The sequence below is a fragment of the Alexandromys fortis genome, unplaced genomic scaffold (genome assembly GCF_014885135.2).
Source record: "Alexandromys fortis isolate MF-2015 unplaced genomic scaffold, M_Fortis_MF-2015_v1.1 scaffold_72, whole genome shotgun sequence".
Classification (NCBI taxonomy): Eukaryota; Metazoa; Chordata; class Mammalia; order Rodentia; family Cricetidae; genus Alexandromys; species Alexandromys fortis.
The window spans coordinates 8,133,162-8,153,039 of NW_026067969.1; the positions used below are offsets into that span (position 1 = coordinate 8,133,162).

General features: G+C 52.5%; 1 protein-coding gene across 3 annotated transcripts in view; it reads right to left on the bottom strand.

Annotated features, from left to right (window-relative positions):
• Positions 1–36: 36 nt before the first annotated feature.
• Dnm1 (dynamin 1) overlaps positions 37–19,878 on the bottom strand; it is a 46,335-nt gene continuing 26,493 nt past the window's right edge. Inside the window, exons 12-22 of one of the 3 annotated variants that reach the window (XM_050155418.1) lie at positions 15,417–15,487; positions 15,188–15,239; positions 13,547–13,660; positions 9,952–10,061; positions 8,735–8,846; positions 8,288–8,299; positions 7,810–7,980; positions 5,938–6,179; positions 5,375–5,590; positions 3,638–3,674; positions 37–2,805 (exon numbers count right to left, since the gene is read on the bottom strand). In XM_050155418.1, coding sequence (XP_050011375.1) covers positions 3,653–3,674; positions 5,375–5,590; positions 5,938–6,179; positions 7,810–7,980; positions 8,288–8,299; positions 8,735–8,846; positions 9,952–10,061; positions 13,547–13,660; positions 15,188–15,239; positions 15,417–15,487 — 1,122 coding nt within the window. In that variant the 3' untranslated portion in view covers positions 37–2,805; positions 3,638–3,652. Of the gene's footprint in view, positions 2,809–3,637; positions 3,675–4,039; positions 4,042–5,374; positions 5,591–5,937; positions 6,180–7,809; positions 7,981–8,287; positions 8,300–8,734; positions 8,847–9,951; positions 10,062–13,546; positions 13,661–15,187; positions 15,240–15,416; positions 15,488–19,878 lie in introns of all 3 variants that reach the window. The other 2 variants (XM_050155417.1, XM_050155416.1) reach the window with 2 other exon arrangements.

Consider the following 19,878-nt stretch of genomic DNA (forward strand, 5'->3'; position numbering starts at 1 on the left):
GAATCAACCACCCTCATCTAGCTAGTAGGTTTGAGGCCACAGTGGGCTACACTGAGACCCTGTCTAAGAAAAAAAAAAAAACTCAGATGATCAGACTTCCTATATTACTGTGGGATACAAATGGGGATAGTCTGTGCCCTTTGGCCAGCGTGGTTTTACTTTCTAAACTCCTGTTAGAGAAAGAACACTGGACTTGGTGACTGAGCAGATTGGGTAGCTGATGGCTTCCTGATGAAGTTGTCTTTAATTGAGGGCCTCAGTCCTTACTCTAGACACTGGGACAGAACAATTTGGCAGCATTTTCATGGCCAGGTACAGCATAATCTGGCAGGTGCAATCTGGCCTTCAGCAGGGCTCCTTTATTTTACCATATCTCATTTCTTTCCACCCTCCTTTTTATCTTTATTTTCTTTAGACAGTATCCCAAGCTAACCCTGAACTCATTACACATTGACCTTGTGATTCTCCTGCCTCAGCGCTGTGCCTGGTATCTAGCAGTGCTAAGTAGCCATTCTACCAAATTGATATACACACCCATCACTACCTACCTTTCTGTGTGGTAGTGCTGGGGATGGAACCCAGGGCCCAGCACATCCCTAGACCAACTCCCATCTTCTTAGAGGCACTTTAGGGCAGTGGGGATGGGCAACATTTCCATGGTCCCCAGGCAGTTGGGATAACTGTCTCTGGAAAGCATCCCACTTAGGAGGGCTTCCATCTTTTTAGAGGCACTTTGGAACAGGGAAAGTGGGTACTATTCTCTCAGGCCTTATGACAATTGGGGTAACTGTACACTAAGCAGGATAGAGGCTGCTGGGGGAGGGGCTTCCCCTCCCCTGGTGTACATATTGTACCTCTGTACCATTTTGTATATTCCGGGGTAGGGACACCCCCTGTATCATAGTGGAGGTTGGAGCTGGCAAGTGGGGAGGTGGTTCTAATTATCACTTGGGGCTGGGAAACTTATTTATTGGTAGTATAGGACAGAAGACAGGAGGCGGAGATGGGGTTGTGGCACCCTGCTGATGCAGCTCCTCTTTATTTTGCTTTTTACTTGGGAAATAAATGGATTTAGCCATACTACTGGGCCTAGGGTGTTCCTGTCAATGGGTTCTGGGGTTAGCCTGAGGTTGTCACCAAGCAAGGAGTATGTCAGCAGAGAGCGGCCTTCTGGCCTTTGTGGAGCCTAAGGTCTGACGTGCTTAGCAGGTATGCTGTATTGTCTGTATACTGCTTACTGAAGCTGAGGGATCCCAGTGAGAGTGTCATGGGGTTACAGTCAAGACTGACCTATATGTAGGTGTAACACCTATAGATGGGGTACAGAACCTAAGGGTGCTGACTTACAGGCCAGACCTTTTCCATTCTGTCCCCTGTTTCCCTTAGCCTGTCCATACATTGGCCCATTTTTGTTCTTCAGGCTGCAGGCCTCCTCAGTTCAGTCTCCTGGCTGAGTTCATGGTCTTGCGCCCTAATGGTGGAAGCAGTTCATAGGATGAGGCCCTACTAAACTCACCTTATAGCACCCTAGCAGGGTCTCTTCCTCACCCTGCATTTAGTGCCCAGTGTTCACACCTTCCCCTCCCCCCAGCTCCACAGAGAATACGAACTATGAACCAGCAGAGGACACACAATTCCCCGTCATCCAGAAATGGATTTTATTCTAAGCCAAGACAGCAAGACTGGTGGCTATGAGAACCATACAGCTGCTGGTGCAGCATCCCCATGCTGCAGGGTGGGGATGGCCAAGGGGGTGGCCGTCCACAGGCCAAGAGGACAGAGAAGCTCACTGGAGGTGGCACATTGGGGGAGGGTTAGAGTGACAGTGTTCCCTTGTAGTTGGACCACAAGACTCCACAAGGACAGCATGATGGTTGATTCTGATACTACAGGCGAGGCTGTGTCAGCCATATATATGTATGTATATATATATATATAGGTATATTTATAGATATTTATAGAATGTCGCAGGAGCAATACCACAGAGGGCACAAGTTTTCACCAGCATCACATCTGCATGTGTAGCTCACCACTACAACAGACTAAGTCACAGATGAAGGGAACACGCTTTAGGGCCGGGGGAGCCACTGTCAAGTCACAGAACAGCTGTCCAGGCAGGCTTGGTAAGGGAGGTCTCCGAGGAGTAGAAGGGATCTGGTTAGAGGTCGAAGGGGGGCCTGGGGCTCTCAGGACGGGATGGACTTGCCTGACCCGATCGGCTGGCAGTTGGAGAGAAAGCAAAGAGAGAACCGGAGAGAGAAAAGGAAGGAGAGCTGGTAAGGCAAGAGCAGCCACCCCCAGCAGAGGCAGAGGGGATGAGGCAGGTGTGGATGTGGGCAAAGTTCCCAGAAAAGAGGCAGACAGTTAGTTGATGAATGAAAAAGGCAAGATGGGAGGTGCTGGGCCATAACTAGCAGGTAGTCTGGGTGGAGGCTAGTGGCCCTCTCTTGCCACGCACACGGCCTCTCACACACCACCCAGGCAATGTGTCCATAGGGTCTCCCTCTTCTCTGGTCACTCTTTCTCCCATCCCACTGGCCCTGGGCCACCCCAAGCCTCAGGGAGTCCCATGGAACAGCCATGAGGCCAGAAGTGCTTGAACCAGGAGAGCGAAGCTAAAGGGGATGACTGGAGGGAGCCCTGGAGGCCCCTCAGGTGGTCAGAAATCCCAGGAGTCCTCTGAGGGGACCCTGGGAAGGCTGGGAGGCAAGCAGCCGATGCCTGTGGCCAAAGACTTATAAGTCTAAGAGGGGAGCCTCCGCTGGTCTGGGGGCTGCAGGTCGCGTAGGTGAGGCTGGGCCCTTCCTGCTGGGGAAAAGCAGAAGGGTGAGCGTCAATGGCTGGGGAAGAGCTGGGACAGGTCACAGCGATCCTGTGGCCAGCCAGGCAGAACTCAAGCTGACTTGCCAAGTCAGTAGACACTGCAGTGCCATTAGCAGTGCCAGGCCGCTCTGAGAAGAGGCCAAGTGTAGGAGCTAATGGGCTGGCTCTGTGTCTGGGGCTGAGGACATGGCCATTAATTGCAGATGTGCAGTATTGAGGAAGAGAAAAGGGGGCTACTTGTCCTTGCCTTGCCTGTGAGCTCTTAATGGGCTGACAGAATGGCAAAGGCTTTTAAGTGTTCTGAAATCATTAGCCAACCAGAGCCCTGACTCAGCTATGGCTACTGTCTAGTGTCAGGTCATCATGTTTGTTCTGTGGTGGATTTAGATGCCCATGCTCCAGGGTGGGAGCTGGATGCTCTACCTTGGCAGCACACTTTAGGTATGAAGGCCTCTAGCCCCGTCAGAGGCCAGCCACAAACATCCTCTCCAAGCTCTAAGTCCCTACACTGTCAACAATGAGTCTGGTGTCTCTGAGAGCCCCAGGGAGCACCCGCATCTACCAGCTTGGGCACGGAACCTGTCCCCAGAGCCTTCGGTTTAGGCAAAAGGGCCTTGAGTAGTGGCGCTGAGTCCAGAGGCTCACTGGGAAGAGAGAGAGCCAGCTGGCAGAGGACAGGAAGAGGGAGTCTAGAGCTGCAGAAGGAGGAGGGGCCTGGCTCAGAGGTTCCGAGGTTGTCCTCAGCATGGAGCTGGTGCAGCGAGGAGGGAGGGGGCAGACACACTTCATGCAGCAGGCTGAGAGCATAACCTACCGTAGCTGACACTCCTCAGGGGTCACTGATAGTGATTCTGAAAGACAGCACGAAATCAACAGGGCAGTTCACAAACACACAGGTGAGCCAGGCGTGGGGTTAGGGGACACACACACGCACACGCCTGGGCGTGCACACACATGCTGTGAGGCCTCAAGGCCCTGCATGCACACACTAACACACATGCCCACAAACACGCATACATTTCCCCTCCCACCTCCCACTGCCCAGCACCATTGCCGGCCAATACGTGCAGCACGGATCTGGGACATGCAGCCAGCCACTCGGCACACTGAAGCACACGCATGAGCTGTCACAACACAGAAGCTCGCCTGCACACAGAAGGCCTTTGCACCAGCTCCCTGCACACTCAGGCCTGGTGTGCTGATAGGGTTACCACACTGCTCCATAAGGGACTGGGGCTTGTATTCTAGGACCCAGCTTCATTTCTTCGCCCAATAACCTTCCATGGTTCTCTACAGCATTGAGTCTCCACAAATCTGTCTCCAGCCTGACCCACCCTACAGCCAGCCAGCCACATCATCAGCATAGTGGCCCACTGTCTCTATCTGGACATTGCCCTGGAAAAGTGGAGCATACTTACTTAGGAAAAGGGAAATGGAAGCCCTGGGAGGGAAGGTGACTTGCTAAAGGGAATAAACCAGCATCTCTGGACTCCCAACCCCAGGACATGCTTGCTGCCTGCCTTTACCCTACTGTTTCATCAGAGCCCCATACAGCCCCTGCCTCAACTGGTGCATGGGGATTAGACACCCAGCTCTGCCGTTCAGCCATCTAGATTCGCAAACAGATGCTACTGGTCTATCGGATAATGTGTTCTTTCTCGGAGACTATGGTCAGTGGAAACTGGGCAGGGTGAGTCAGCTATTAGAGTGAACTTACTGGAAAGAAAGCTGGTCATGGATCAAGAAGGCAAAGCCAAGGGCTGAAGTGTATTCCTCTTCCTAGAGATCTCTGGTGGTAGGATAGTCTTCAGTCTCTGTCCCTGCCCCACACCCACCCTCTGGTTCCAGACTACCGGATTGTCCATGATCCCCACCAGACCCCTTCCCCAGCTGCTTCCTATCCTTCTCCATGCCTGGGTGCCACTCTCAGACTCACACCCGTGTGCACGCCCACACACACATCATACACCCTGCTGATCACACAATCACAGTCTGGACTGATCCTGTGTGCCAGAGGCTGGACACCACCCTGGGAAAGCTTAAAAGAGTCAGGGCTGGAAAGTGGGGCAGGCATCAAGGCAGTTCTGAATGTAATTGAAGAAATCTTCGATCTCAAAGACAGGATCTGGGGTCAGAGCCCTAGTCGTGAGGTAGGCTCATCAGGAGTTGGGCGAGTGAGTGGAAAATGGAATGGAGGAGGATGGAGGGCAACGGTTCAGAAATGCAAAGTGTGGGAAGAATGGAGAGAAAAATGAAAAAAGAAGAAAGCGCCATGCAAGTGCTGAAAGGAGGGGGCAGGTGGTATAAGCACCAGTGCCTCTTCCCCAGAAACGACCACCTCCGGGACTCAGCGCCCTCTGCGGGGCAGGACCGTCAGCCCAGACTGTCGGCCCGTGGCCGTAGGTCGCTTGACCTCGCAACCACCGGCCCCAGTGCCTGGGATGGAGAGGGTCGCTTCCATTGCTAGGCCAAGGATGTGGAATCCGACTCCACTTCCCTCCCAGTCACGCCCGCCTAGCGGCCTTTCCCGCCGCTTTCAGCCCTTACTCACCTGGGAACCCCAGGCGGGGCGCGGTTGGGGCGCGAGGGCACCTGGGGAGGGGGGCCGAAGGGATCAGGGGAAGCCCCCGGCCTGGAGGGCACGGGGGGCGCCCCCCCCAGGGCGGATCCAGCAGGCGGAGGCCCAGGAGCAGGGCCCCGCGACCCGGGCCGGGCTGGGGGAACGGCGGGGGCTCGGCGCTGCGGCGTGGGGCTGGACGTGGGCGATCTACGAGCGACAAGGGCCGAAGAAGCGAGGAGCAGAGATGAGTGGCTCCGCCCCCACCAGAGACCCCGCCCCTAGCTCAGGCTGTCCCCGCCCATGCAGCAAGCCCCGCCCACCACGGCCGCGGATAGCGTCGGAGCCTAAGCCCCGTCCCCCAGCGGCGGCACCCGCCCGGCAGCCAGAGCTCATGGCAAGCCCCGCCCCGCGACAAGCCCCGCCCTCTTCTAAGCTCCACCCCTCGCTCCAGGTGGGAGCCCCCGAGACCCGGGCGCGCCACTGCCCGGTCCCGGCCCTCCTCCCGCGGGCCCCGGGCTGGGGGGCTTTGGGGCCGTGGGGGCCGGCCCTGGTACCTGCGTCCGGCCGGTACGCTCTGCACCTGCAGCCAGGAGTCGTCCACGGGCGGGGGCATGGGCGTGCTGACGGTGGTCGTGTTAATGTCGCCGATAATGCTGAGCGCCTCCTTCAGTGCGTGGTACATACGCAGCATCTCGTCGCGCCGCTGAGCCTGCTCGGCCGATTCTTCCATGAGTGTGTTCTGGTCCCCGCAAGAGTACAGGTTGGCCAGCAACTCGGAGAAGATAAACTCCTTGGTCTGTGAGGGGGCAGAGAGGGAAGGAGGCTGGAACCCTGTCGCTGGCCAGACCTGCTGGGACTGGGTGTAGAACTGGGAGCTGGGGTTGGCATTTCAGATGCCAACTTCTGCTTGGTGCCTAAACCCGCAGGTCTCTTCAAAACCTCATCTAATGTCCTTCCCTTAGACGAGAATATATGGTCAGAGAGGAAAGCCTTAGGTCTGGGATGTGGGAGGAGACCCAGAGTCTAATGTCCTACTTACTAGGACGACTGCCTGCTAAGGCTTTCTCAGTACCAAAAAAAGGAAGACAGTTTAAAATGTCCTGAGTTCCTAAGAAAGAAAGTAATAAATATATAATTATAATGTGTCCTTGGATTGAGACAAAGTTGTCAGTGTGTAGTGGACGGTTAATTTCCACCTAAAATCCCCAGGCATTGCGGAGTGGTGGCGGCGGCGCACACCTTTAATCCAGCACTCTGGAGACAGAGGCAGGTGGAGCTCGATGCCAGCCTGGTCTACAGATTGAGTTCCAGGACAGCCAGGCTACACAGAGACACCCTGTCTCAAAAAGCCAAAAACAAAACAAAACAATCCCCAGTCTGAGGCAATCCTTGTCCAAAAATCTACCGAACACCGCCATGTGCCCGGCTTTGTGCTGCTCCACACTTCCTGAGCATTCCGTCCTGACCTCTGTCTATCGTTACTGTCCACAGTTACACATCAGGAAACAGACTCAGAGCTGCTAGTTCACCTGCTCAAAATCACACAGGGAATTCGTGGCACAGCCAGCAGCATTCCAACCCGCTTCTGCTTTCCTGAGGCTCTGCTTTCTCACTGAGCCACGGGCTGTGGAGGTCCTGTAAGTGTGTTTCACCTGAGTTTTGACACCTAAGGTCTCAAAAAGCAAAGACTCCTGTCTCCTCCTGAAGAGCATGCATGTTTGGGTCAACCCAGGGATGCATATCTATTTTGCAGCTGCAAGTTCCCTGAAATTCAAATTAATATGATGTGTTTTCACCGGATATGTAACATCTGGAGTGGGTTTACAAAAAACTCAATGGGAAAATAGTATGTAACATATCTTGTTAAATATTTTCTAGATTGGAGCCAGGTTTAGTGGGACGTGCCTGTCACCTCAGCAATCAGGAAGTAGAGAGAGCCAGGCAGAGATCATCCACAAGTTTGAGGTCAGCCTGAGCTCTACAGCAAGACCCTATCTCAAAAGTCAAAACAAGAATATTTTTGATATCTTGGGCTTAAAATAAATACTATTAAAACTAAGGGTTTTGGAAGCAGGCATAGTGTTAAACACCTTTAATCCCAGTACTTGGGAGGCAAAGACAGGCAAACCTCTGAGTTCAAGGCCAGCCAGACCTACAAAGTGAATTCCTGCTTTGAAAATGAGTAAATAAAAATTAAGGTTTGGGGGATTATGGGCTAGTTTAGTGGATAAAGGTGCTTGCTGCACCTGATGACCCACACATGTCGGAAGGAGAAACCAGCTCCCTCAAGCTGTCCCATGACCGACACACAAACACGATGGCAAGTACTCCCCTGCTCTGTGCATATGTAAATAACATAATAAAAACATCCAGATGCCTGCGTGGTCCTCTGGAACCCCCTGCATCACCCCCAACTATAGACATACATTGTTGATCATGAGGTGCATGATGGTCTTGGGCATAAGGTCCCGCACAGTCTTGTTAACGATGGCCATGTACGAATCCACCAGGTTCCGAATGGTCTCCACCTGCCGCTCCAGCTGAGGGTCCATGGAGTGCATGAAGCTATCAGAGCCATTCTCCTCGGTCTCACTGGCCTGCATTGGGAACACAGGGATCAGTGTGGCAGGGCCTGTGCAGTCAGACTCCAGGTGTCCCTAAATCTCGGCCCCTGTAAGGGTGCCTGCCACACAGAGGCACTGAGGACAACTGGGGCTCTGGGCTCCCCACTGAGCCTCTCAGGACCCCAGACTCGGTTTTGACTTGACTCTAATGCTAGTGGCTAGTTTTTGTCCCCCTTTCTCAATCTATACTTTGGAAAAGAACATCTCAAGTTCCCTCTCTTGGCCAGAGTTGGTGTCAGGCTCCAGGAACCTGGCAGGAAGCAGGAAAGGGCAAACTTACTTTCTCCTTGTCCTGGAGGTCACATCAGAGGCACAGAAGCCACACCAGCATTGCCACCAGGGAGCACATTCGAAGAAGAAAGAGAGGGAAAGGGAGGGATTATGTGAGCCTTGTGGAGTGTATTCAAATCCCGGTCGGCACAGCCCCTGCCTCAGTGACGGGTGTGTGTGTGTGTGTGTGTGTGTGTGTGTGTGTGTGTGTGTGATGGGAACTTGAAGCCACCAGCATATGAAAGTTCAAAGATGCCCTCTGGCAGGGAGGGGGAAACACAAAATAAAACGCCACTGGAGGAAAACAAAGGGGAGACTGGGGAGCTTTGTTTGAAACCCATGCAGGTAGTTTGTTCTTTGTGAGCCAAATACAGACTGGGAACGTCTCAAAGCCTGGTGCCCTGGAACCCCCAGGGACAAGCAGCTGGCCCCTCCCCCTTGCTCCACCACCGCTCACCCCAACACGCTCAGGGTACACGCCAGCCCTCAGGAAGGAAGCCTTCCAGCTGTCCACCTCCTCCTGCGTCTCACAGGCCAGCTCCAGCTGCCGGTAATCCTTGTAGACATTCCTGTAGGATGGGGTAGGCAGGCAGGAAGATGAGGAAAAGCCCCACCCTGCTCAGGGGACAGGGACCCGTGTGGGATTTAGGGTCCTCATGCCTAGTATCTATCCCTAGCTTTTTTTGTGAACCCTAGGCAAGGTTCCTCCTCTGTCCAACCTCAGTGTTCTCATTTTGGAGGTAGGTTGGTAATGATTCCTGTCTGCTGTGGCCACTGGGACGCGTCAGGGGGAAAAGTGGCCCAATGTGTAGGAAACAGATGCTAGGCACAGTGGCAAACTCTAAAGCCTGTATTTGAGGAGTTGGGGACTTAGCTCAGTGGTTGAGCACTTGCCCAGCAAGCATAAGGCCCAGGGTTTGGCCCTCAGCTATGTAGGGGGGGAGGGGACGACACACAAAGCCTGGACTTAAGAGGCTGAGGCAGGAGAATATTCTGTGTGAGGCCAGCCTGGACTACTTAAATGACCTCAGTCAGCCAGTAAGCCCTGGCTTGGGTCTCAGGCCTCTTCAGCACACTCCTTGGCTTTCTAGAGACTTCCAAATAGCAGCTGTTTGTGAGTCTTTTTAATTTTGTTGTTGTTTGTTTGTTTGTTTTTGTTTTTCGAGACAAGGTTTATCAGCGTAGCTTTGGAGCACGTCCTCATACTCACTCTGTATACCAGGTTGGCCTCGAACTCAAAGAGATCTGCCTGCCTCTGCCTCCTGAGTGCTGGGATTAAAGGCGTGTGCCACCACCATCCGGGTGGGATTCTTATTTCTGAGTAGGAAATAGCCTATATCAGAGCCAGCCTGGAACTGGAGATATGAGGTCTAATCCCAAACCGTCCCAGAGGAGACTGGGCCTTTAGACTTTTTGTTTCTAGTGCCTGGCAGAGTGTTCTGTGCCAAGTCAACCCTATGTGGTTGGCTGTGAAAAGAGGGAGGGAACGAGGAAGGGAAGGGGAGAGGGGAAGGGGCAGAAGATGTCTAGACATGGACCTAGCACTGAGTAGAAACTTAGTAGCTGTCTGATGGCAGGTCCCTGGATTTGTGTACCCATTTTCTACACAGCAGGCATGGTTTGGGGCTTGCAGGGTCTGGGGTCTCAGAAGCTCAGCCAGGGGCAAGCAAGCACCTCTGCTCTGTATTGAAGAGGGCAAAAATATGCTTGCTTGACATGAAGCCTTTCTCCACATCACGAAGCTTCAGATTGTCCACAGATAGCATGTACTTCTTCTCTTTCTCCTGTTGGGAGGAACGAGTGGTCAGTCTGGCGCTGCTATGCCTTCATCCCTCAGAGTTTTCCATGTTGGTGAGCACCTCGGGGCTGTGAACACCCAAAGTAGCCCAGGGCTCTAACCCTTCCCACTGCACGTGGTGCTATACAGTAAATCCTAACCATGGAGCCCTGACCATCTGGGTACAGGGCATACACTCGTGTGCGTGTACACACACACACTCACTCACACTCACACATCACACCATGACTTTCAAGCCAATCCTAGCAGCTCTGTATATATGCCATAGCTTAAGGGGCTGGCGAAGGAAGTGAGACTGAGGGTGTCTCCTTCATCTTACCCTAAGGGAGTCCTGGAGATGGGCCAGGTTGGGCCTCAGGCAGAGATGGCTCACATGAGGCTCCAGCCTCCAGCCTGACTGCCTCTGACTTCATTTCCTGACTACAGAGATGGCGGGGGGGGGGGGGGGGGGGGGGGGAGGCTATACTAGCCCCGGAAGCTTCAAAGGGCCGGTTCAGTCCGCTCCCTGCTCTGCTCCAGCCATCCATGTGTTACCAATCAGACACACAGTGCAAGCCTGGAAATTGTATGTCTGTGAGCATGTGTGTGCTTGTGCGGTTGTCACAAAGCCAAGCAAGCAAGTCCATCACCATTGTGTGCACTTATATTTCTAGGATATAGGTCATCTATGCATGGGACCATGTGGAAACATGTTTGTCACTGTTAGATGTGTGTGGCGATTGTGAATAGAATGTAAGAATAGTCTTACATGGTCTGTGCAGTGGGCTAGACTGTTGGTGTGTTGTTTGTGGAAGAAGTTATGGAAGTCTGTGGACAGATGTGTTTGTGTCTGTAGGCTGTGCGTCCCACAGGAAGGGTTTGAGGACCCTGGGAGGAGGCATCCCAGATGGGGCACCAGGAAGGAGGAGAAGTTTCCCACTGGCCCACCTACCTAATACCACCATGGGGCCTATGCAGGAGGGATGGTCTACTAGAACTCCATAAGCTCTGCCTAGGATCTCAGGTGGGGGCTGGGTTTAGGAGGACCTTGCTTTCCCACCCTGGCGTCATCTCCACCCCTCTGCCCCACACACCCGCCGGGTCTATGCAGCCACATAAAGCCTCTTTATGCCAGGCGGGTGGCCGGGAGCCCCAGAGGGCGGCTGGGGGAGGAGAGGAGGAAGTTGCACACGCGGCCAGGGAACATCTGGAACCCATCTAGGGAGGCCCGCCACAGCCGCCTTGTGCTCAGGGTTGGACACTAGGTAGGAGTGGCCTCCTCCCCCAGCCCTCCCTTCCTGCCGGCCCCCTCCCCAGGCCCCTCCTTCCAGCCCAGCTCCCGCTCGCCCCTGCCACGTCAAAGGAGGCAGAAGGGGAGTCAGGAGCAGAGAGGGACCACGGCTGGCTGACTGGGGCTGGGGGACATGGGAGCTGGGGCTGGGGGCATCGTATCTCCAGGGGATGGGACCAAAGCTCCCACCGGATGGACAGATGCTGCCGCCTGGATGGACCAGAGGATACCTCCACTCCGTCTACCCAGTGTTTAGACTACCTGTTCAGGACTCCCAAATTGTACAGTAGTCTGCACATTGGTTAGGCTGGGCTGGGTTAGACCCTCGGCACCGTCGCTGGAGAGCCACACCAACCCCGCTGACTTCCAGAACCAGAGCCTGTACTTGGGGCAGGGAGCTGGGGGGCACAGGGTGGACTGGGAGGAGGTGCAGAGCTATGGGACCGATGGGAGGTTGTGGTGATGGGGGAGGGCAGCGGAGGAAGACAGAGAAGTTGGGGGGGGGTTCCGTCGGGGCTGGTGATGTGGGTGACTGCCTGTCTGTGAAGAGGCTTCCCCAGCCCAAAGACTAAAGGGTGTGCGACTGGGCAGAGGGGACCAGACGCCTGCCCAAGCCCGAACTCCAGCTATTCTAGTGCAAAAAACGCACTCCCATCCCGACAAAGCACTCACTTCAGCGCTCACACTGCCAGAACTGAGAGGTATAATCTGTGCACCCCAGCTTTAAAGTGCACACCCATCCCAGGCACGCACACAAACACAAATTCACACTCAAGTGCACGCACTCACACTCAGACACTCAGCCTCACAATGGGAAGTTCCCTTCCCCCATCCTCATCTCCCAAACACATACACATATTCTCAAATATCCCTCATTCAGTCTCCTTCTTCCAGCCCACCCCCACCCCCACCCTGACACACAAGCACAGACAATGAAGTCACATGCAAGCACACAAATTCACACCTAGGTGTTTATACCCCCAACACGTTCACAGCACCCCCTACCACACACACACACACACACACACACACACACACACACACGTGTGCAGGTTCCACTTCTCCACATATACTACTCAGCCAGTTTCCACTTCCACGCACAACTAAATTCAAATCTATACACAAAACTAAAACAAAACAAAAAGCCCACCCTGGGTATACATAAGCCCCTCCAGTTTGGCTCACCCGGGGAAGCCAGATATAGGGCCACCATCCCCCTAACTCTGTCTAAGGGGATCTTAGATATGGGAACATGAGACCCATGGGGGCTGTCTAGGGGGACTGCCAGGATGACAGGGTAGGAAGCCACCTCCCAGTCCCACACCACCTCATACTCCATCCCTTCCAGGGGCCCCTGGGCTCGAGGAGAGGCCAGGGTTGAGGTAATGAGGTCCAGATGGCTTGGCGCCCCCGCCAGTAACGACAGAGGACCCCGCCCAAGGTGGAGAGGTGGGGCCCTATCCCAAGGCAGGCTTGGAGGATAACAGTGATCAAGGAGGGAGCACGGTGTCCCAAATCACAGTCCCCCACTCTAAAATGCTACTGCCCCATTGAGGGCACCGTCTTAGAGCAGCCCACTCAGGAGGAAGAGGGTCCCTTCCCCCACTCCTTGGCCAGCTGGAGTTCATTACCACAACACCCCCTGTCTGCCCCCCCCCCATTCTCGCTGGTCACCTCTGGAATCCAGATGTGAAAGCCAAAGAGACTCATTCTTAAAGGAGACCAGTAACAGGAGGGGAGTTGTGGGGGCCTCTGGTGCCCTAGGAGGTAGGGAGCTATTCTGGGGGGGCAGTTCTGCAGGCTGTCATCGCTACTGGTCCCTTGGCCTGGATGTATCCCGAGCGGCTTGCCTCAGTTGGCAGGGGCTGAGGGGACTTGAATGTAGGGGTTAACAGAGTGTCTGGCAGCTGGACATGTATGTGTCATGGTCCTGTAGGGGCCACAGAGGAGGCGGCACACCCTGGAGTGAAAAAACAGGAAGGCCTGGGCTGCTGTGTCAGGGAGCAGCACCCAGCAACCCTGCCTACCCACTCCAGGGTGCTTCCAGGCTTGCCACCTTCTCCTTCCAGCCTGGATGAAAGGGCATCTCCCACCCTGCCCCCCATACGAGTCTTTTCAGACTTCTGGGGTGTGGTCTAGCCACTGTCCCACTATGGGATGTTCCAAGCCTGACCCTTGACAACCAGGGGCCCTGGACTCACCTCGTCATCCTTGTACCAGGACAGGTTCTCAGCAGTCAGCACGAACCAGTACTCCTTGGAGCCTCCTTTCATAATGCCAATGTTGTTGATGGTCAGCCACCCCTTCCGGATGACCTGGAGCAGGAGGGGGCAGGAGGTCGGTGGGTAGGGGATAGATAGGCTTCCCCATGGAGGATGGGGTGAGTGAAGAGGCATTCAAAAGCCCTCTCCCTGATTCTCTGAGGCCTGACTGGTCAGAGGAGGGGGCCAGACCTGCCCTGGTTTGAACCACAAGCCGACAGAACAGAAGACAGGAAAGAAAAGGCCAGCTGGGGATAGAGAGCCTTCTAACAAACAGCCGGAGATGTGTGGGTTCCCCATTGCTAGGAGTGTGCAAGCAGAGTTTGTCGGCTGTTTGGATAAGGCAATTCCAAGTGTCTTTTTGGTTTTTTTGTTTGTTTGTTTTTTTCTTTTCTTTTTTTTTTTTGTTTTTTCGAGACAGGGTTTCTCTGTAGCTTTGGAGTCTGTCCTGGAACTAGCTCTTGTAGACCAGGCTGGCCTCAAACTCACAGAGATTCACCTGCCTCTGCCTCATGAGTGCTGGGATTAAAGGCGTGCACTACCACTGCTTGGCTCCAGGTATCCTTTGAGGGTCTACTCTGACATATATTCCTAATCTTGGGAACTTTATGCTCGCTGCAGTTGCTTCTCTTCCCTTTGCCTGGCCTATACCTACTGAGCCTTCCTGAGATACAGTTCCTTCATACCTCATTGTCTGAGCTCCTACTACACGCTGTGCCCCGGGACCTGAGGTCGGGGATAGCCAAGACCCAACCAAGCCTGACCAGGAAACATGTTTAACCAGCATAGCCTTTGGAAACTATGGAAACTGCTGAGGATTCCAGGGCTCATGCGTATAACTGGGGTCAAACAAGTGCCATTCCTGCAGACATTTTTGTTTGTTTTTTGTGGGGGTGTTTTTTTATTTTTTAAGTTTGGAGTCTGTCCTGGAACTTGCTCTGTAGACCAGGCTGGCCTCGAACTCACAGAGAACCACCAGCCTCTGCCTCCCAAGTGCTGGGATTAAGGTGTGCACCACCACTGCCCGGCTTCTGCAGACATTTGAAGCGTGGAGCAGGAAGCCAGGTGAGGAGGGACTGGGCCCATGAGTTTTCATCATCTTGTAACGTCCATTGGAGGTCATCGTCGGCTTCTTAGAAACGTGCCTGTCTTGTATCCACTCATCCCCACATTCATCTCGCGGACTTTTAGAGAGCACCTCCCTAGCTCTGGGCCCACTCTGCAGGTGTGGAATTCCTGTGCTGTATGTGTAAGTTGCTCAAGCCGCAGGGTGCCCTCTGCCCACGTGCAGGTCCCCATCACCAATGAGACTCCACCTCCCCTCACTGCAGAAGCCAAGACCCCCAGTCCTGGTACTCACCAGAATCTCATCCTGCAAAGAGGTAACCATAGCAACCAGGAGAAGCATTGGGGAGAGAGGAGAGAGGATTACTGAGGCAGAGTGGGTAGCTTGTGGTTGGCAGATGACAGACAGGCTCTCTGGCCCCCGTGGGACCCTTCCCCTTGAGAGGGGGTTTCCTCAGAGCTCCGAGTCCATCCGGCACCCTCTGTCCCTCGAACTGGGGCACTGGAGTCACTCACCTGGTTCCCTGAAGTCTTCTTCTTGCTCATCTGGTTGCTCCTCTGCTGAGCACTAGTGAGGGAGAGGAGAGGAGTCTCAGAACTCTCAATAGGCCCAGCCCCACTGCTCATGGGGCTCAGGACTTAGAGGGCAAGGCTAACAGAATTTATTGCACACACACGTGCACATATATGTACATATGGGCACGCACACACACAAGGGGTCACTCCACAGCCCCGGGGCACTCACTTGGCAAAGCCTATGAAGTCCTCATGGTTGGTGTTCATGTAAGCCAGCTCGATGTCGATGAGAAGCATGACCTTCACGGGTCCACAAGTCGGCGAGCAAATAGGAAAGATGCCACAAAGTTTAAGAATGTCTAACAAGCTAGGAGAGAGATACTTTCAGCACATTTAGAAGGTTCGTGTCTATAAGCAAAAAACTCCTACTGTCAATAACTGAAACAGAGGTCAAATGATCAAAGAATATGAATGGCTATTTCATAGAGGACATACTAACAGCCAATAAGAATACGGAAAAACTGAAATTATTATATATAATTAATATGTGCTAATAAAATCTTTTTAAAATCTGCAAAAAAGTCAGCTGGTGGTGATGGTGTAAGCCTTTAATCCCAGCACTTGGGTGGCAGAAGCAGGTGGATTTCTGTGAGTTTGAGGCCAGCCTAGTCTACATGAGCTAGTTCCAGGATAACCAGGGCTACACAGAGAAACTCTGTCTCAAGTAACAAAACAAAACTCTGCAAAACTTGCTCACCCTTGTTCGTAATGAACTCTTAGTTAACACAATAAGATCCCTCTTAACCCTAACAAATAAAAGGTATTGATAAAGAGTCAGAACAGGCATGTGCTTAGGGAGATGAATTTGTAATTTCTTCTTTACTTTGTAAAGATTTATTGAGTATTATTTATATTGTATGTGTGGAAGTTTTGCCTGCATTTGTGTATGTGCACAATGTGCATGCAGTGCCCACAGAGGCCAGAAGAGGGCATCAGATTCCCTGAGCTGAGGTGGTTTTGAGCCGCCATGTGGGTGCTTGGAAAGAACCCCACTCCTCTCTGCGAGCAGCCAGTGCACTTCACCTCTGAATCACCTCTCCAGTCCCAGAACTGCAATTCTTATTTTTTGTACTGCTAAGGTGAGGATGAAACACTGTTCCCTGCATACGTGAGACAAGAGACACTCCTGAGAGCAGCTAGTGCTACCTTGTGGTGGACAATTTGGTAATGCTTGACATTAAAATAAACACAGACCTTTCTAGCACTGTATCTCAGATAAACTCATCAAATAATCAAAGATGTAGATACCAGGATATCTAAAGAACGGAAAGTTTCCCCCCTTTTGTTTATTCTTTCTTCTCCTTTTCTTCTCCTCTTACCCCTTCCCCTCATGTCCTCCTCCCCTTCTCCTCCTCCCCCTCCTCCTCCCCCTCCTCCTTTCCCTCCTCCTCCCCCTTCTCCTCATATCCTCCTCCCTGCTTCTCCTCATGTCCTCCTCCTCCCCTTCTCCTCCTTCCCTTTTCTCCTCCTCTTCCTCTTCTTTGACATAAGATGTTGATGCTTGTTACCCAGGCTGCCCTCATACCTCAGTCTTCCCAGCTGACACAGGACAATATGCCTATGTCAACATGCTTGGCTGTGGTATCATTTGTAATGGAAGAAAACCGGGAACAAACTAATGGCCATTGGAAAGTGAAATAGATTAGGGTGACCTGACAGTGAAAGACACTAGCTGGGCGGTGGTTGCACACGCCTTTGATCCCAGCACTCAGAAGGCAGAGGCAGGCAGATCTATGAGTTTGAGGCTAGTTTGGTCTACAGAGTAAGTTCTAGGACAGCTAGGGCTGCACAAAGAAACTCTTTCTCAAAAGACAAAAATTAAAAAAAAAAAGAACGAAAGACTCTTGATGTTCAAAAGCATAGAAAAATTCTAGGCTGTGTGTGTGGGGGAACACATACTGCAGATTCCAAAGTGTGCAGGCATTTGTATCTGAGTCTTTCTTTTTGCTTTATAGTGTGAGATTAGGTATATCTATCGCTTGATGCATGTGGCTGCGAGGTCCAGCCCCAAGTCTGCTCCTTCCTGTGGGCCTGGAGCCTGTCCTTCCTGAGGCCCACATTCTGCAAAGGAAGCATTTCTGCCCACAAAAGACTGGCGAAGACTCATTAGGATGAAGTGAGTCACTTGCCCCGCACGTCAAAGATGTCAGCGGATGTTAAGTAGTGCAATGATTGTCAAGAAAAAGGCACGGAGAGAAAAAGAAAGAAGAAAGAAAAGAAAAAGGCGTGATGGACAGCAAGAATAGGATCCCTAGAGGCAGAGGGGAAGCTGGGAGTGTGGCTCAGGTGGCAGATCCTCGCCTGGCATGAAAGAAGTCCTGGCTTCCATTTTCAGTTTCCAACACCACCAGTTTTCAACTGGGCATGGTGGCTTATTCCTGCAATCTGAACACTGGGGGGAAGAGGGAGGCGGGAGCAGTAGAAGTTCAAGTTTATCCTCTGCTACATAGTGAATCCACACACACACACACACACATGCGCACACACATGCACACAAACATGCGCACAAGCACACACATATGTGATCGCCCATTTGCATGTGCAACTTAAAGTGGGGGGTTGGAGGGAGAAATAGGGAGGGAGGGAGGGAGGGAGGGAGGGAGGGAGGGAGGGAGGGAGGGAGGAAAAGAAAGGGAGGGACTCTGGGCAGCAACCCACAGCGATTTTGTGGAAGGAGGCGGGTCACGTTTGTGAGAGCCGTGTGTGTGTGTGTGTGTGTGTGTGTATGTGTGTATGTGTGTGTGTGTGTGTGTGTACACTGTGTACCATGATGTGCATATGGAGGTCAGAGAGCAGCCTTGACTGTCCTTCCTTACCTTCTGCCTTGTCTGGGACAAGGTCTCTTGTTAATTATCATTCCAAACACCAGGCTAGCTGGATTTGGGGCTCCAGCCTCCTCCTCTCTCTTTTGAGGAAAGCTGTCAAGAGAGGGTCTCTCTATGTGGTCCTGGCTGGACCTTGCTATGTAGACCAGTCTGGCTCACGTTCAGAGCCCCTCTTGCCTTGCCTCCCAGGTGCTGGGATTAAAGGTGTATGCTGTCGCACCCGGCTTTCTTCGGCTGCTTGCTTTCCATCTTGCTGTAGGAGCTCTGGGATTGCAGGTGCACACTACCGTGCCTAATTTCCCCCGGGTCCTGAGGATTCGAACTCAGGTCCTCACACTTGCATACCAGAGGCCTAACTCGCTGAGCCCCAGCCCTGGCTTTATTTTCTTTGTTTTTGGCTTTTTGTTTGTCTTGAAACAGGATCTCTGTATGTTGTCTAGGTTGGCTTCAAACTCTTGATCCTCCTGCCTCACCTCCCAAGAATCTGGGATTATAATTGTCCATAAAGGTATCTGGCATAATAAGGATTTAAAAACATGCAGGCAGGTCTCTGTGAGTTTGAGGTCAGCCCTGGTCTACCTACTGAGTTCCAGGCCAGCTACATAGTGAGACTCTGTTTTGAGCCTCAGGAGGTCCAGAATGGGTCAGAATATCTCTGTTCTTCCAGGCCCAAAGATAACATCTGGAGTCTAAATTTGTGAATGAATGAATATTTATTTCATAAACAGAGATGCAAAAGGAGCAGTGTCTGTGAAGGGTAAAGGTTAACCAGAGACAGCAAACAAACAGAGAGTGGCCTCCAGGGAGATGACCAGACAGATGGCCAGAAAGCCGAGGAAGCCAGACAGACTAACAGAAAGGAAGGGGGTGGTATCTGCGTGAGGTGCTGCACACCAGTAATCCAAGTGCTCCAGGGGATGAGGCAGGGGTATCACGGGTTTGTGGCCAGCCTAGGCTACATAGTGAGATTCCAGTTAGGGGATGGAAGGCGGGTAGGAAGGGAAGAGAGGGAAGAAAAGAAGGGGGAGAGAGAAATGAAGGGATGGACGGAAGCAGAGACAGAGGAGGGGCAGAAGGGACGAGAAAGGGAAGAAGGGGAAAAGAGGAACATGGTGGGAATGCGAAAATGTGCACTCAGGATGGTGGTTCCTCAAATTACCAAACAAATGGCACTAGGGATGGAGCTCTGTGGTAGTGTGTGTGCTTAGCATGTGCTCAGCCCTACATTCAATTTCCAGGATCACTAATAAAGACATGGTAGCTAGCATTACCATATGGTCCATCAAATCCACAGCTGAGTACAGACCCCAAAGAACTGCAAGCAGGGACCTGAGCAAGTATTTGCACAGCTGTATTTCCTAGCAGGATTATGTACAACAAGAGTTGGCGGAGAGAGACTAGAGAGATGGCTCAGCGATTAAGAACACTGACTATTCCTCCAGAGGACCCTGGTTCAATTCCCAGCATCCACAAGGCAGCTCACAACCACCTGTAACTCCAGTCCCAGGGGAGCCAATGCCCTCTTCTGGCCTTGTGGACACCAGACACAAAAATGATGCAAAGACATAAACACAGGCAAAATACCCACACACAGACATGTTTTCAAGGTGGAAAAGAACCCAATGGATAAACAAAAATATAGTGTCTAGTCCACAGACTATTATTCAAGTATTTAGCAAGGAATAATCTGGTAGATGCTACAGTATTTTTGGATAAACTTTGAAGGCATTAGGCTAAATGAAACAAGCCAGACACCAAAGGATTGACATACTGTATGATTTCACTTCCCACAGGAGTCTAGATAAA